General features: G+C 37.4%; 1 protein-coding gene across 8 annotated transcripts in view; it reads right to left on the bottom strand.

Annotated features, from left to right (window-relative positions):
* Positions 1-16888, bottom strand: part of RAPGEF6 (Rap guanine nucleotide exchange factor 6) — a 233180-nt gene that overhangs the window by 55617 nt on the left and 160675 nt on the right. For all 8 annotated transcript variants that reach the window (XM_061422863.1, XM_061422864.1, XM_061422865.1 and 5 more), the window contains 2 exons: positions 15045-15153; positions 1748-1988 (listed from right to left, as the gene is read on the bottom strand). In XM_061422863.1, coding sequence (XP_061278847.1) covers positions 1748-1988; positions 15045-15153 — 350 coding nt within the window. The remainder of the gene's footprint in view (positions 1-1747; positions 1989-15044; positions 15154-16888) is intronic.

Here is a 16888-nt window from a genome sequence, read left to right as displayed (position 1 = left end):
ATTACTCCTGAGGAACTCCCTGTGTGAATTCTTCTCCCTTCTGATCCTCCATTCCTCTCCCTTTTCCTCAGTGTGTTCATGCAGACTTCTGGTCATCCCAAACTGTCTCCAATCTCTTCAGTGTGAGCTGGTCCCTCTAATAATTTCATTATTGAAATCTCATTTGTGAGAAAAAGTTTATTCTTATATAAAAGTGTTTCCCATGCTGTGAGAAAAAGTTTATTCTTATATAAAAGTGTTTCCCATGCTGCTATCATACTACAGTATGCTCATATTAAAAGAATTTTGCTAAAGCTATGATTTTTTTAAAGCCTCAAGGAGAATAGTCACTCAAAAAAGAATGACTAATAAATTTGCTAAAAGCAAGAAACATTATGAACACAGCTCAGGTTGTTTCAATTTTCTGTGAGCTCCAAATTAAATGAAGAATAAATATGCTTCTCAGAGTTGAAAATAAAAACTGATGAAGCATTTTCTGATCAGGAAATTCTTATAAGATCTTTAAGTAAAAGATAAGAGCTGACATTCACCTTGTTCCTAATTAATCTTGCTGTTATTGCTATACTGTGTTGCACCATCAACCCCAAATCACTACCACAGATAAAAGATCTTGAAAGAGTAAATCTTACCACATCACATGTCTTCGATGGCCCCCTATTATGACATGAAGTCCGTATCTTTAGCATAATATTCAAAGTCACTCACTAACCTATCTATCATGCTTCATCGTTAGGGTGCACTGAGAAACACAGTCTACCCAGATCTACCAAGCTTGTTTCTGCCTTTGTACATATCAAAATAATTATCACCCTGTAATGGACCACTTGCTCATTTTCCATTTTAGATGACCAGCTCTTACAAGGGTAAAAAACTCGTTCTACTTTCACTATTTCTATCTCTGGATATTGTGCCTAGTTTATAATAAATGTGTGAAGAATAAAAGGTTCCTGCTATGAATCCCCTAAAGGCAGGGACGACCTCTTTACAGCTCTGTAATTATCACCTGGCACAGTACAAGGAACTGTCAAGAGCCAAACTCAGTATCTTCTTTGAATATGCTTTCTTTCCTTTCACTGATTCATTGCCTTAATTCAGCAAATATTGAGTGACTACTATGTGCTAAGTACTTTATTTGATTATAACTTTTCTGATTACTTTAGAAAGTGGACACTATAAAATATACACAGATATAGTATGTATTAGAGCAATTCCCAGTCATGACACTGGATTCATTTTATCAGTATTTTAATGATTTAATCTGCATTTAAAATCCTGAGGTTCTATTCAGATTTGGTGATATTTTGTTTTGAAAACAGAAATAGATTTGATTAAAAAGGTTAGCTTTAGAATTCAAGAGGGAATAAATAGTGCAATAAAAGGAAGATTTGAAAGACAAAAAAAAAAAAAATAGTGTCAGTGAATACGTCTCAAGTTTTAAGATGTCCAAATCTGTAGATAATGGGACTGACATTGGACCAAACGTATACAAAAAAAAAAGATTTCATAAAATAAAATGAAGTCTTTTCTAAAATTCAGATCAAGGTTAATGGAAGACTATATAATCTAACAATGATATCTTCATGGAAGTGATTAGACATTTAGAATTTATTCTTATTTATGGATTGCTTATAGATTGCATGATGCAATAGCTGTATAAAAACTAAAAGTGACCCAACTTTCCTTTTTCCATAAAAAACTTTATAGTCAATAGGAACATGCCTATATTACAGAGATTGTAATTACCTACCTAAAAAGTTTTGGAGGCAAGATACTAAATCGTGTTTTATCCAAAATTTTCCTGATTTTGTTTCTTCCACCTGAAACGGTATTTGCTTTTATTTTCTTATTTCCTTTCTCCTGTGATGTCTGTTCAAGATCTCCTGGTACATCCTGGATTGAGTGGCGATTACTTTTTTTTTCAGCAATTTTGGGAATATGAGGAACACCAGATTTCTCTTGTTCAGTCCTACTAAGTAACTCTTTGAACACTGTGGAAATAAATGTAAAAAACTGTCATGTCTTCTCATTAGGAAGTTTTCATATCAATGACAAATTTTAGATAAACACAGTTGTCTTCTATCATCTGGCCTTTCATAGCATTATTCATTAAATCTCACTGCATTATAAAATTTACACTCACTCTTCATTAATCAGCTATATTCACTTTTCATCTTTTATACCTGACTATAATTCTGATGCTGACCAATAGTGATCAAAGAAATTCACTGGTGAAAACAGAAGCAAAGTGGGCAGATTGCCAGCATGTTTCAAAAGCCCAAGGGCTCCTATTTAGGTAATGAACAATATAATTGCTAATCAACCCATATTTTATAGAAAAAGGTACTTAGATTCTATTATTTATATTTTATCCCTTATCATTTGAGATGAGATGTAAATACTACAAGTCAGGCCTTGTTTTGCAAACTTGAACCATCAAAATACAAAAAAAAGAGAAGAGCCCTTCTGGACCTGCTTTTACCAGAAACAAATAATATTAAATTTTGTAATATATGACAATTCCCTCAATGTAACATGTGTTAGACTTAAGTCACTCAGCAAAGTGAAAGTCACTAACAAGCATTTACTACAGTGGTCTGAAGTAAAAAACCAAGCATTTGTAGATAACTTTCTATCAATCCTAAGTCTGGTGAGTTACATTTCATCCTCAAGGAGGGTGCAAGCACAATGGAGAACTTGCCTTTCCAGCAACCTCTTTGCTGAGATCGTTTTTCACCTTGTAAGAGGGCCTGTACCTCCCTGGGATGAGATAAAACAAAGATAAATCCTTATAAAGCTCTATATCTAGAAGTTTTAGCTGTCTCATTTACCAGTTAGGAAAATCTATGTGAACTGCTTTTCATTAACTAATGTCACAGCAGTTATTTTTTGGCTGTTCCTATCCTAAATGTGTTCTCAAAGAAGACAGATCAACTGCTAGAGGGGAAGAAAAAAAAAAAAAAACTAAAAAGATAAATGCTAAAGTAGAAGACAACATTCCTGAAGAGGGATGATACCTGGGAGGGATGGTGGCTGCATACTTTTGAACATGCAGGTCTTTAGCCACCTAAGACTCAGACCTCAGCTTAACAGGAAGTACAGCTATGAGTAGTATGACTCTGTATCTTTATAAAAGAAAAGCTATAAATTATATAAATGTACCCACTGAAATCTCAAACACAGAAAATTGTCATCTTTTCTGTTGTTTGTGGAATAAATCCATAGTTTCCTAGAACATCAAAGGACTTACTAGTAAGACTCAAGTAGAGAGAGCCACTGAAACATTACAACATAAATAGCTTGGTATTTAATTATTGACTTGACCATTTTAGAAAGTTTCAACCAGGATGATATCACATTACCAAAGTACATTGCAAGCTTATGAAAAGCACATTTTCTGTCTTCAAGAAACTGGAAACCTTTAGGAGACACCTTTCAAAGATAGGTCAACTTCTAGAACTAACACCAAAAAAAATGTCCTTTCATCATAGGGAAATTGGAATGCAAAAGTAGGAAGTAAAGAGATCCTGGAGTAACAGGATCCAAGTTTGGCCTTGGGAGTATAAAATGAAGCAGGGCAAAGGCTAAGAGAGTGCTGCCAAGAGAACGCACTGGTCATAGCAAACACCCTCTTCCAACAACACAACAGAAGACTCTACACATGGACATCACCAGATGGTCAACACCAAAATCAGACTGATTATATTCTTTGCAGCCAAAGATGGAGAAGCTCTATACAGTTAGCAAAAACAAGACTGGGAGCTGACTGTGGCTCAAATCATGAACTTCTTATTGCGAAATTGAAACTTGAATAAAGTAGGGAAAGATTTAGGTCATTCACATATGACCTAAATCAAATCCCTTACAATTATATAGTGGAAATGACAAATAGATTCAAGGCACTAAATCTGACAGACAGAGTGCCTTAAGAACTATGCAAGAGGTGGTAATCAAAACCATCCCCAAGAAAAAGAAATGCAAAAAAGGCAAAATGGTTATCTGAAGAGGCTTACAAATAGCTGGGAAAAGGAAAAAAGTGAAAGGCAAAGGAGAAAGGGAAAGATATACCCATCTGAATGCAGTTTCAAAGACGAGCAAGGAGAGATAAGAAAGCCTTCCTAAGTGAACAATGTGAAGAAATAGAGGAAAAAAATAAAAAGGGAAGATGAAAGATCTATTCAAGAAAATTAGAGATAGCAAAGAAACATTTCATGCAAAGATAGGCACAATAAAGGACAGAAATGGTATGGACCTCACAGAAGCAGAAGATATTAAGAAGAGGTAGCAAGACTACACAGAAAAACTACACAAAAAAGATCTTATAATAACCCAGATAACCAAGATAGTCTGACCACTCACCTCAAACCAGACACCCTGGAGTGCAAAGTCAAGTAGGCATTAGGAAGCACCACTACAAACAAAGCTACTGGAGGTGATGGAACTCCACCTGAGCTATTTCAAATCCTAAAAGATCATGCTATTAAAGTGCTGCATTCAATATGCCAGCAAATTAGGAAAACTCAGCAGTGGCCACAAGACTGGAAAAGGTCAGCTTTCATTTCAATTTCAAAGAAAGGCAATGCCAAACAATGTTCAAACTAACGCATAATTGCACTCATCTCACACACTAGTAAAGTAATGCTCAAAATCCTTCAAGCGAGGCTTCAACAGTAAGTGAACGGAGAACTTCTAGATGTTCAAGCTGAATTTAGAAAAGGCAGAAGAACCAGAGATCAAATTGCTAACATCCACTGAATCACAGAAAAAGCAAGAAAATTCCAGAAAAAACATTTACTTTTGCTTCAATGACTATGCTAAAGCCTTTGACTGTGTGGATTACAACAAACTGGAAAATTCTTCAAGAGATAGGAATACCAGACCACCTTACCTGCCTTTTGAGAAACTTGTAGCAGGTCAAGAAGCAAAAGCTTGAACTAAACATGGAAGAACACACTGGCTGAAAATTGGGAAAGGAGGATGTCAAGGCTGTATATTGCCACACTGCTTATTTAACATATATTCAGAGTACCTCATGTGATATGCTGGGCTGGTAGAAGCACAAGCTGGAATCAAGATTGCGGGGAGAAATAGCAGTAACTTCAGGTATGCAGATGACAGCACTCTTATGGCAGAAAGTGAAGAGAAACTAAAGAGCCTGCTGATGAAGGTGAAAGAGGAAAGTGCAAAAGCTGGCTTAAAACTCAACATTTAAAACACTAAGACCATAGCATCTGGTCCCATCACTTCATGGCAAATAGATGGGGAAATGATGGAAACAGAGACAGACTTTATTTCTTGGGCTCTAAAATCACTTCAGATGGTGACTGCAGCCATGAAATTAAAAGACTTGCTCCTTGGAAGAAAAGTTATGACCAACCTAAACAGCGTATTAAAAAGCAGAGACATTTCTTTGCCAACAAAGGTCTGTAAGTCAAAGCTATAATTTTTCCAGTAGTCATATTTGGATGTGAGAGATGGACCATAAAGCAGGCTGAGCACTGAACAATTGATGCTTTTGAACTGTGGCTTTGGAGAAGACTCTTGAGAGTCCTGTGGACTGCAAGGAGACGAAAACAGTCAATCCTAAAGGAAATCAACCCTGAATAGTCACTGGAAGAATTGATGCTGAAGCTGAAGCTCTAATACTTTGGCCACCTGATGCAAAGGGCTGACTCATTAGAAAAGACCCTGATGCTGGGAAAGATCAAAGGCAGAAGGAGAAGGGGATGAAAGGACGAGATGGTTAGATGGCATCACCAATTCAATGACATGAGTTTGAGCAAGCTCTGGGAGAAGATGATGTACACGGAAGCCCTGCATGCTGCAGTCCGGGGGTCACAAAGAGTCGGACACGACTCAGCAACTTAACAACAACAACAATGCAGCTTTTTAAAAAAATTCACTTTAAGCCACATGGTAAAAATAAAAATGCTTTTTTGAGCTAAAGTCAAGATACTGATCCATTCCAAAAATATTTACTGACTTTTGAATAGTCGAAGACTATGCTTGTTGTTTGCAGATTGTTTCAGTTATGAAACATACAATCAGTCAATGATAAATGGATTGGAGAGAACACAACTAGAGGAACTAGTTAAGACAGCAAGAAAAAGAAAATCTTCCTTCATTAAGTCACCATGTAAGAAGAGATCAGTGAAGTGAGTTGATTTTAACTAGGCAAAGAGAATAGGAGGAGTAATTCTAGGTAGAGGAAATCTCAAGTTTAAAGCACCTGCGGCAGAAGGAAAGTTCAAAAAAAAAGATGACTGAAGAACAAGGTAGAAGAAGGGCCTGATAAAGTTATTGTAAGGTGTTTGAACTTCCTGTTAAGAGCAACAGGAATTTGCGGGCAGCAGATATCTCTGGCTGCAGAGTGTAGGTAAGGTGTTTCAAGAGTGTACAAGGTAGCTTATATCTTTACTGGACTTACATATATAATATTAAGTAAAAATCTGCATCACATGCTTTGTAGATAAAGAAATGATTAAGTTAAACTAAAAAAATAGTGAGGAACAAGAATTAATGGATGGCAAACAAACATAATTAGAAAACCATTAAGCATCAATATTAGATATAATATATGAAGATGAAAGTGCCCAATAATAAAAGAAATGCTTAATAAATTTGATTACATAAAAACTAAAGATTTCTTAGTCTCTCTATATATGTGTATATGTATTTACACACACAAACCAAAACAAATGAACGTGGAAAGTCAAAAGACAACCTGGGGAAAATATGTGCAACCTTTAGACAAAACAAAACTTTTCTTCACTTATTAGACATTCAAACAAATCAATAAAAGATGAATAACTCAACATATAATGGACAAGTGAAAAAGACTGTTTATAAAAAAGAAATGTTAGCACATAAAAACAGTGTTCAACTTCCCTCATCATTAAAGGCAGTATATCAGAAACTAAAAAGTTTATTAAACCCACTGCAGAGGCATTCTTATACACTGATGAATGAAGTTTATAAACAGACTGGGGAACTTTAGGAAAGTAAAACCAAAGTAACTATAAAGGTAATTCCACTCAGAGAACTTTATCTTATAGCTATATCTACATAAACATAAAAGATAAATACAAAGGATATTTATTACATCATTGTAAATAGGAAAAACTATGAACAATCCTAAAACATCCAGCAACATGAAACACCAGATCAACAGATTATGGTAACAGTGTGATGGAATTTGATGCAGTAACAATCATAAAAGAAAGAAACTGGTACGAACTCCTGTGGCAAGGTATAACACACTGTACACACAATGCGGTCCCACTGGGCGTCTTTCTTTAGTATACTTTGTAAAACATGCATGTATTACTTTTATTAAACAATTAAAATGCTAATCATAAATCATCTGAGTGGTGGGATATTTACAGATGTTAGAAAGTTGCAGAAAGTAAGAGGAATAGATGAATGCAAACTCCAGAGCAGGAAGAGGGTAAACAGAGATTGCCAGCTGTTTTCTTCTCTGGGGACATATGCTGAGTCTAAACATAAACATGAAGTGAGGATCAGGTAGAGGGACTCCTAGAGGAAAAAGAAGTTTTGATGGATGTGAGTAATGGCAAGAAAACTGGAACACAGAGAAGCACCAAAGCAGTGTCACTTCTCTTCATGAAATATCTCTATTGTAAGACAAGGCATGAGGCTGGAAATTTCTTAGAATCTCATAGTACTCAGAAAACAAAGTCACAACAGGGAGAGACGACCAACAAACACACAACAGATCTATTGGCTTGGGGTGGGAAGCTGAAGAGCTAGGCTCAAAATCTCTGAAGGAAAGAATGATAAAAAAGGAGACAAAGCTACCAGATTTTTAATCAAGAGACTGAAGGTAGGAAGTGGTTGGGAAGACAAGGGTGAAAAAGCAGAGTGAAATTTTTCAGTCTCTGCTTAGAGACAAAGTTCCATTAGAGAAGGGGCCTATATCAAGCACATGACGAGTGTGCTGTCAACCTGAAACCAATGGACACAGCCTAAGTAATTCTGCAACTCAGCGTGACCCGGCTCAATTCCCCTTACTCTATGTGATTAAACAAAGGAAATGGCAGATCCTATCTGCGAAAAAATACTAACTTTACTACTAAGGTTTCTTTATATACAAAGTACAACATACAATAAAAAATTTTAAGATTCAAGGAAAGAAAATAACCAGAGGGAAAAAGAGAGTAAAAGATAATCCAAATGTAAGAGTTAATATACAAGGATTTTATAATCTTTTCATTAAAGAACACAAAGGAAAAGAGATAAAACGGATTAAAAGATGAAGACGTGCAACAAAGAACTGAAGTTTATAAGAGATTCAAGTGAATATTCCAGAACTGAAAAATATCTAAAATTAAATTCAAGGCATGCATTTATCATCAGACTGGGTACAGCAGAAAATGGTGTAACTTTCTTAAACACAGGTCATTAGAAAATATCCAAACTGAAACACAAAGCTAAAGTTAGAAAGAACAGAACAGAATGAAATAAATAGTTGGGACACAAATCTTCTATCATATAAGTGACTGATTTCCCACATGCAAAGGAAAGAAAGAGGGTCAGTAGTAATTAATAATGGCCATGAAATTTTGAGAACTGATGAGTAACATCAACGTAAAATTCAAATGCTGAGCAAACCCCATACAAAATAAATACAAAGAAAACTGTAATGAGGACTCCTTGCTACTGTTAAAACTGCTGAGTACTATTTGCAACCTATGGAAAATGTGGGTATTTTTGCTTAGCCTCCTGTGAGTTGTGGTCCAGTGTTTAATTTTCAAACCCACTGCAGTGCTATACAGATGTGTCCACTTTGTACCACCTGGTGGTCAGGCTAGGACCTGAGCAGAGGTCTGCTTGTGCCAGTTCTCAAAGTCTATGATATGCTAAATAGAATCAGATTCACGTACCTATAGGACGTCGGTGAGCCTAGAATTTCATAAACAACTTTACGGGATTGCTTCCTTCATGTCAGTTATCAACCTGGTACACTTTCTAGTTCCTTAGGCCTCCAAACTGTCCACTGCAGTGCCTCAGGGGCCAAGTAGAAGAGGACAGTGTGTGGGGGGCGGGGGTGGGGGTGGGGAGGGAGGGGAGCAGTGCCGTTGGCCTTGCTTTCTCAAAGCCACAGCTCCACTAAGGGGTGAAGAACATTTTGTGAGGCAATGCCACTGGATTGCATGGAGGCTGGGGCCTGAGAGAATGGGAAAACAAGAGTGGGGGAAGAAAAAAAAAACCTGTGGAAATTTTCTAACTCTGTCTGAGCTTTAGGAGTTTCCCTTCCCATGCCTTGTCAGGCTTCTTCTGGGTCCTTTTTGGTCTGTGTTATAATATTCACATCCGGGTTTCGGGTTGCCTTGAGTATAGCCCTGGGGTAAAAAACATCCTTTTGGTGGGGAGGGTACAGTCTTAGACGAGTGGTTAAGGGATCAGACACATCCAGAGTCTGTGCTTTTAGCAACTGCAGGATTCCAAATCTTTGCCCTTTTCCTGGGAGTCTACTGCCAAAAAAAAAAAAAGGCTCAGTCTCTTAGTCCCTTTCCTTGTATTGTACTGGTAAATGCTCTGCAGCAGATAATGGCTCCAGTTTACCTGAGGTCTAATTTCTCTGTTTAGTAACAGGTAGTTCTTCATTAGCCAGCCCTTTCAGTTGCTCTCAGTCAACACCAGAAATAGTAAGTTGACAAGTTTTTTTAAATTAATTTTGCTCAGAGTAGAGGTGGCTCTTTGAATTGGGAGTCACGTCCTCATTTTTCATTCTGACATGGCCTCTGCCATTGTTTTCTAAATACTTTCTTCTTCATATTTTCTTTTAGACTCTTGGAATAGTACTCAATTGCATTTTGTATTTTTTTTTTTCCATAAAGGTGATTTCTTCAACTTATCTTTTCCTTCTACTCAGTGTTTGTCTTTTTTACTAAAATATGTCTCTGCATACTTTGAGACTTATTTTTCTCAGTAACTGTCTTTCATGGTAATGCCAGAGTTACTGGGACTTTATTCCAGGCATCAAAACCAGACTAAAATACTTCATTTCAGCAAATGTTTTACTTTTATTCCTTTGAGATACTCTTCGGCATTTTGCATGGGGAGAATGTTGGCTGACTACACTCTGGGGCAAGTAGGGAGGTCTAAAGGGCATGGGCTGCCTTCTGTAGCACCACAGAACTCTCATGCTCTGCAACATTCAGTCTAGGGTTCTTTGGGCAATTGTTTCTCACTATTCAAAGAGTTCGGAGGCTGTGGTTTCTCTTCCTCTTGCATCCTTCAGATCAGTTTTGTTTCCCAGGGTCTGTGATGTTAACCACTACATTATACTATCTCCATGTTTTTATACACAATCACACTTGATACTAGTTAATACTTATGACATGCCAGGAACAAAAAAAATTTAAAGGTATTGATGTTTTTAAACCTATGAAACAGAGCTGCAGAAACTGAACTGAGAAACTAATTTGCTTCATGTGTCAGAATAACCTCTGCTTCCATATTTTTCAAAATTAGAATCCTTTCAGTTTAACCCAAAAGTTGGTATTTCTAGATACTAGCCCAAGTCTAGGAAATTAAAAAACTATGAATTTTTAGCATAGGTTTACTATGCTAAAAATAAGTGAGCTTATACAATATTTGTAAATTGCTAATAGATTGCTCAGAGAAGGCAATGGCAACCCACTCCAATACTCTTGCCTGGAAAATCCCATGGATGGAGGAGCCCGGTAGGCTGCAGTCCATGGGGTCTCTAGGAGTCAGACACAACTGAGCGACTTCACTTTTACTTTTCACTTTCATGCACTGGAGAAGGAAATGGCAACCCACTCCAGTGTTCTTGCCTGGAGAATCCCAGGGACGGGGGAGCCTGGTGGGCTGCCGTCTCTGGGGCTGCACAGAGTCAGACACGACTGAAGCGACTTAGCAGCAGCAATAGATTGCTATATGCCAGATTTAGCACAATGTCATTTAATAAGAGACACTCAAGTGAAAAGAGGAAAAACACCAAATGTTTCATTTTTCATTATGACTAAGTGCAGTATTCAGTTCAGTTCAGTTGCTCAGTCGTGTCCGACTCTTTGCGACCCCATGAATCACAGCACGCCAGGCCTCCCTGTCCATCACCAACTCCCGGAGTTCACTCAGACTCACGTCTATCGAGTCAGTGATGCCATCCAGCCATCTCATCCTTTGTCATCCCCTTCTCCTCCCCAATCCCTCCCAGCATCAGAGTCTTTTCCAATGAGTCAACACTTCGCATGAGGTGGCCAAAGTATTGGAGTTTTAGCTTTAGCATCATTCCTTCCAAAGAAATCCCAGGGCTCATCTCCTTCAGAATGGACTGGTTGGATCTCCTTGCAGTCCAAGGGACTCTCAAGAGTCTTCTTCAACACCACAGTTCAAAAGCATCAATTCTTCGGCGCTCAGCCTTCTTCACAGTCCAACTCTCACATCCATACATGACCACAGGAAAAACCAAAGCCTTGACTAGCTGGACCTTTGTTGGCAAAGTAATGTCTCTGCTTTTGAATATGCTATCTAGTATCAACATAACTTTCCTTCCAAGGAGTGTCTTTTAAGTTCATGGCTGCAGTCACCATCTGCAATGATTCTGGAGCCCAAAAAAATAGTCTGACACTGTTTATACTGTTTCCCCATCTATTTCCCATGAAGTGATGAGACCGGATGCCATGATCTTCGTTTTCTGAATGTTGAGCTTGAAGCCAACTTTTTCACTCTCCTCTTTCACCTTCATCAGAGAAGCCAAAGTGGGAGAAAACATACATACACACACACTTTTCCATAGGCAGAGCTTTCAAATTCAACTCTTATTTCTCAAAATTCAACCTAAATAATGTAGAGAATTTTTTTCCTTCTTACTACATAAAGACCCTTAAATTTTCTTTGACAGTTTCCAACTGTAATATTGTTTTTACTGTTGCCCTTCTCAAAATTTGAGAGAAAATCCCATGAAGACTAACCAAGTTGCAGTCTTTTTCAAAAGCTAAAAAAAAAAAAAAACCCAAACAGTAGATTAAGTTAAAAGTAGAAGCTTAGACTTGCTGAATTCAAATAGTTACAAAATCAAAACACACTTCAAGTACTGTACTGAAATCAGATTGATTATATTCTTTGCAGCCAAAGAGGGAGAAGCTCTATACAGTCAGCAAAAATAAGATCAGGAGCTGATTGTGGCTCAGATCGTGAACCACATGATCTGCCAAAATTGCCAAATTCAGACTTAAATTGAAGAAAGTGGGGAACACCACTAGACCATTCAGGTATGACCTTAATCATCCCTTATGATTATACACTGGAAGTAAGAAATAAATTTAAGGGACTAGATCTGATAGACAGAGTGCCTGATGAACTATGGACAGAGGTTCGTGACACTGTACAGTAGACAGGGATCAACCAACCACAAGAAAAAGAAATGCAAAAAAGCAAAATGGCTGTCGAGGAGGCCTTACAAATAGCTGTGAAAAGAAGAGAAGCGAAAAGCAAAGGAGAAAAGGAAAGATATACCCATTTGAATGCAGAGTTCCAAAGAATAGCAAGGAGAGATAAGAAAGCCTTCCTCAGCGATCAATGCAAAGAAACAGAGGAAAACAACAGAATGGGAAAGACTAGAGATATCTTCAAGAAAATCAGAGATCCCAAGGGAACATTTCATGCAAAGATGGGCTCGATAAAGGACAGAAATGGTATGGACCTAACAGAAGCAGAAGATATTAAGAAGCGGTGGCAAGAATACACAGAACAACTGTACAAAAAAGATCTTCACAACCCAGATAATCACGATGGTGTGATCATTCACCTACAGCCAGACATCCTGGAATGTGAAATCAAGTAGGCTTTAGGAAGCATCACTACAAACAAAGCTAGTGGAGGTGATGGAATTCCAGTTGAGCTATTCCAAATCCTAAAAGATGATGCTGTGAAAGTGCTCAATATGCCAGCAAATCTGAAAAATTCAGCAGTGGCCACAGGACTGGAAAAGATCAGTTTTCATTTCAATCCCAAAGAATGGCAATGCCAAAGAATGCTCAAACTACCGCACAACTGCACTCGTCTCACACGCTAGTAAAGTAATGCTCAAAATTCTCCAAGCCAGGCTTCAGCAATACATGAACCGTGAACTTCCAGATGTTCAAGCTAGTTTTAGAAAAGGCAGAGGAACCAGAGATCAAATTGCCAATATCTCCTGGATCATTGAAAAAGCAAGAGAGTTCAAGAAAAACATTTCTGCTTAGACTATGCCTAAGTCTTTGAATGTGTGGATCACAACAAACTGTGGAAAATTCTTCAAGAGATGGGAATACCAGACCACCTGACCTGCCTCCTGCAAAACCTGTGTGCAGGTCAAGAAGCAAGAGTTAGAACCGGACATGGAACAACAGACTGGTTCCAAACAGGAAAAGGAGTACGTCAAGGCTGTATACTGTCACCCCGCTTATTTAACCTATATGCAGAGTACATCATGAGAAATGCTGGGCTGGATGAAGCACAAGCTGGAATCAAGATTGCCAGGAGAAATATCAATAACCTCACATATGCAGATGACACCACCCTTACGGCAGAAAGTGAAGAAGAAATAAAGAGTCTCTTGATAAAAGTAAAAGAGGAGAGTGAAAACGTTGGCTTAAAGCTCAACATTCAGAAAACTAAGATCATGGCATCCGGTCCAATCACTTCATGGCAAATAGATGGGAAAACAGTGGAAATAGTGGCTGACTTTATTTTGGGGGGGCTCCAAAATCACTGCAGATGGTGATTGCAGCCATGAAATTAAAAGACATTTACTCCTTGGAAGGAAAGCTATGACCAACCTAGACAGCATATTAAAAAGCAGACGCACTACTTTGTCAACAAAGGTCCATCTAGTCAAGGCTATGGTTTTTCCAGTAGTCATGTATGGATGTGAGAGTTGGACTATAAAGAAAGCTGAGCACCGAAGAATTGATGCTTTTGAACTGTGGTGTTGGAGAAGACTCTTGAGAGTCTCTTGGACTGCAAGGAGATCCAACCAGTCCATCCTAAAGGAGATCAGTCCTGGGTGTTCACTGGAAGGACTGATGTTGAAGCTGAAACTCAATACTTTGGCCACCTGATGTGAAAAGCTGACTCATTGGGAAAGACCTTGATGCTGGGAAAGATCGAAGGCAGGAGGAGAAGGGGACAACAGAGGATGAGATGGTTGGATGGCATCACCAACTCAATGGACATGAGTTTGGGTCAACTCTGGGAGTTGGTGATGGACACGGAGGCCTGGCGTGCTGCGGTTCATGGAGTTGCAAAGAGTCGGACACAACTGAGTTACTGAACTGAAAGAACAGTTTGACACAGAAAGGCAGAAACTGAAAGTGAAAGTTAAGGCGCTCAGTCCTGTCTGACTCTTTTCAACCCCGTGGACTGCAGCCTGCCAGGCTCCTCTGTCCATGGGAGTCTCCAGCCAAGAATACTTGAGTGGGTTGCCATTTCCTTCTCCAGGGCATTTTCCCAACCTGGGGATTGAACCTGGGTCTCCTGCGTTGCAGGCAGATGCTTTATCCTCTGAGCCACCAGGGAAACCCAGAAAGGCAGAGTATACTCTACTCAGAAAGGCAGAGTATACTGTTATTAAAAATCAGCAATTCACTGATTAATTACTTCAATGTTTTACTCTATTCATTTCCATAAAACAGCTAACTGGCACTGATACTGCTATTTCACTAGAGGTAGACTGATTTGCACATTAGCAGGAAGAAAAAAAGCCTATGACTTCTATGTTTCATTGAGTATTTCCAGGTGAAGTACAGTCCATAATACTGAGCAGACATTCATAAATGACTAAGTGCAGTTGTATACTTATTTTAACTAAGATTTCAAAATAATTAAATACAAATAAAAATGAAAATTCTAGACTACAGAATATTATATTCAAACATTAAAGATCCTATAATGTTCAAAAAGCTTAGATGGGAACATGTTTTAAGTATTTTTACTATCCTCCTTATCACTGTTGACTTTTTTCTTTTCTATTACCAAAAAAAAGAGCTCAAATAGATTTTTACAACAAAACTCACCAAAAATGTTGGTCTTTACAGTAAGTGCAAGATGAGTATTATTCCTCAAAATTTCAAGGGCCTTCACAAACGTTATATTCTCAAAATTTTGTCCATTTACTTCCATTATCTTGAAGAAAGTGTTCAAAAAATAGAAAGACAGAAACAGTATTAGTTATTTCTGCAGCCTTAAGTTTAATGGGTAAAAAAATAAAACTTAAATAAAATATACCTATATGTGAACAATAGTTATCTGTGAGAAGTGGAATTATTGTCTAATAGCTTTTCTCTATATTGTGGTATTTCCTAAATCTCTACTATAAACATTTTTTTCAGTTCATTTCCTCTGGGATAATACCGGAAAAAAATTTAAAACATAATGTTTTATATATGAAGGGAAAATTTCAATTGTGTCAGATCTCATAAAAATTATCACCTGTGTGTGTGTGTACACAAATTTTAGTGAAGTATTCTAAATGCAAATTTATTGCATTTAAAAAAGAGGTAAATTCATTTAAAAGTGGTATTCTAATTACAGCTAATATCATTTCCTGCCACTGACTCAATCAGGCAGTCAAAAAGCAACAAGCACAACTGTTATGGGCTCTTGTTCCATCTGACATTGCTGATCATTCATATCAGGGCTTCACAAACCTGGCTGTACCTCAGAATCATCAGGAGTTTATTCAAAAAGTACTGATTCCAAGGGAAAAGGATAAAGAGACAAGACATGCTGAGGGAAAAAAAGGCAGCACAGAGGATAGATCTTGAGGGCTGACACAGAGATTTCAAAAAGATAAAAAGGAGTGAGAAAAAAAAATATTAGGAAAAGAAAAAGAAAAAAAAATCACAGAAGTTAAATTTCCAGAGTTTAAAAAAGTCTTCAGTCTACATACTGTCATGGATCATCTAATATCAGGCAAAAAATAAAAAGATCTATTTTTTAACGGATCACTTGAATATTCTGAATTCCAGGGACTTAGAATAAAGACTCTATAAGCATCACTCTTGGGGATTTGTGCAGGTGGCCAAAGGCACTTAAAAAAGAAATAGAATGGCTTAGACTTCTTTGGGACTATATTAAGATGATGTGATACCTTTCTGTGACGTCAATGTTCTGAGAGAAAAATGACTGTGATCAAAGATTTTTATACTTCATTGAACAAAGATATCATTAGACATGTAAGGGACACAAAGCTAGAATACTCATTCGCCCTTTCTGAAAGAAATCCTAGAAGAGGTACTAGAAGTACTGGAAGACAACTGTGAAATAAATAAAAATAATGGCACCATGTGGCATAGACGAAGTAGAGGTGATCAATGAAAGCAGTAAGCAGGTGCAAAATGATTCTTAGTAATAGGCTTATGAAACTTAATGCAAATGCCAAAGTACTCTTAAAAAAGAATATTCACAATATTAAAAAATGACTTATTGAAAATCTCAGATAATTTCAACCATACTTGGAAGGCCTGAGGGAAGAAGTAAAATAACGATAAATTTTTCTCTCTCAGGAATCAAACTGCTGGAGTATTCTTTTCTTTTTCTTCTATGAAGAATGAGATTCTTAAACATGTTTACCAAAAAATACCTGTCCAATAAATATATGACTCCAAATTCTTAGCAACTAGATATTCTTAATGAGTAGTCTGAGTAAAGCCCAGAAATCTCTATTCTAAAAAGCTCCCCTAGAGGAAGAAGAGTATCATTAAAACTTTGTGTCAGAGTTTCTTTTTTAAAATTATATAATTTATTCTTAAATTTTAAAGTATTTTATTATATCATTCACTTATATCAGTTTCTTAACTCCCCGCACTATTGATATTTAGATACTGATATTTGGTCTGGATAACTGCCATGTGGCTGC

Source organism: Bos javanicus, chromosome 7 (assembly GCF_032452875.1).
Source record: "Bos javanicus breed banteng chromosome 7, ARS-OSU_banteng_1.0, whole genome shotgun sequence".
In the NCBI taxonomy this organism is placed as follows: domain Eukaryota; kingdom Metazoa; phylum Chordata; class Mammalia; order Artiodactyla; family Bovidae; genus Bos; species Bos javanicus.
The sequence above is the reverse complement of the archived record's forward strand: the minus strand, read 5'-3'. Positions and strand labels throughout refer to the sequence as shown.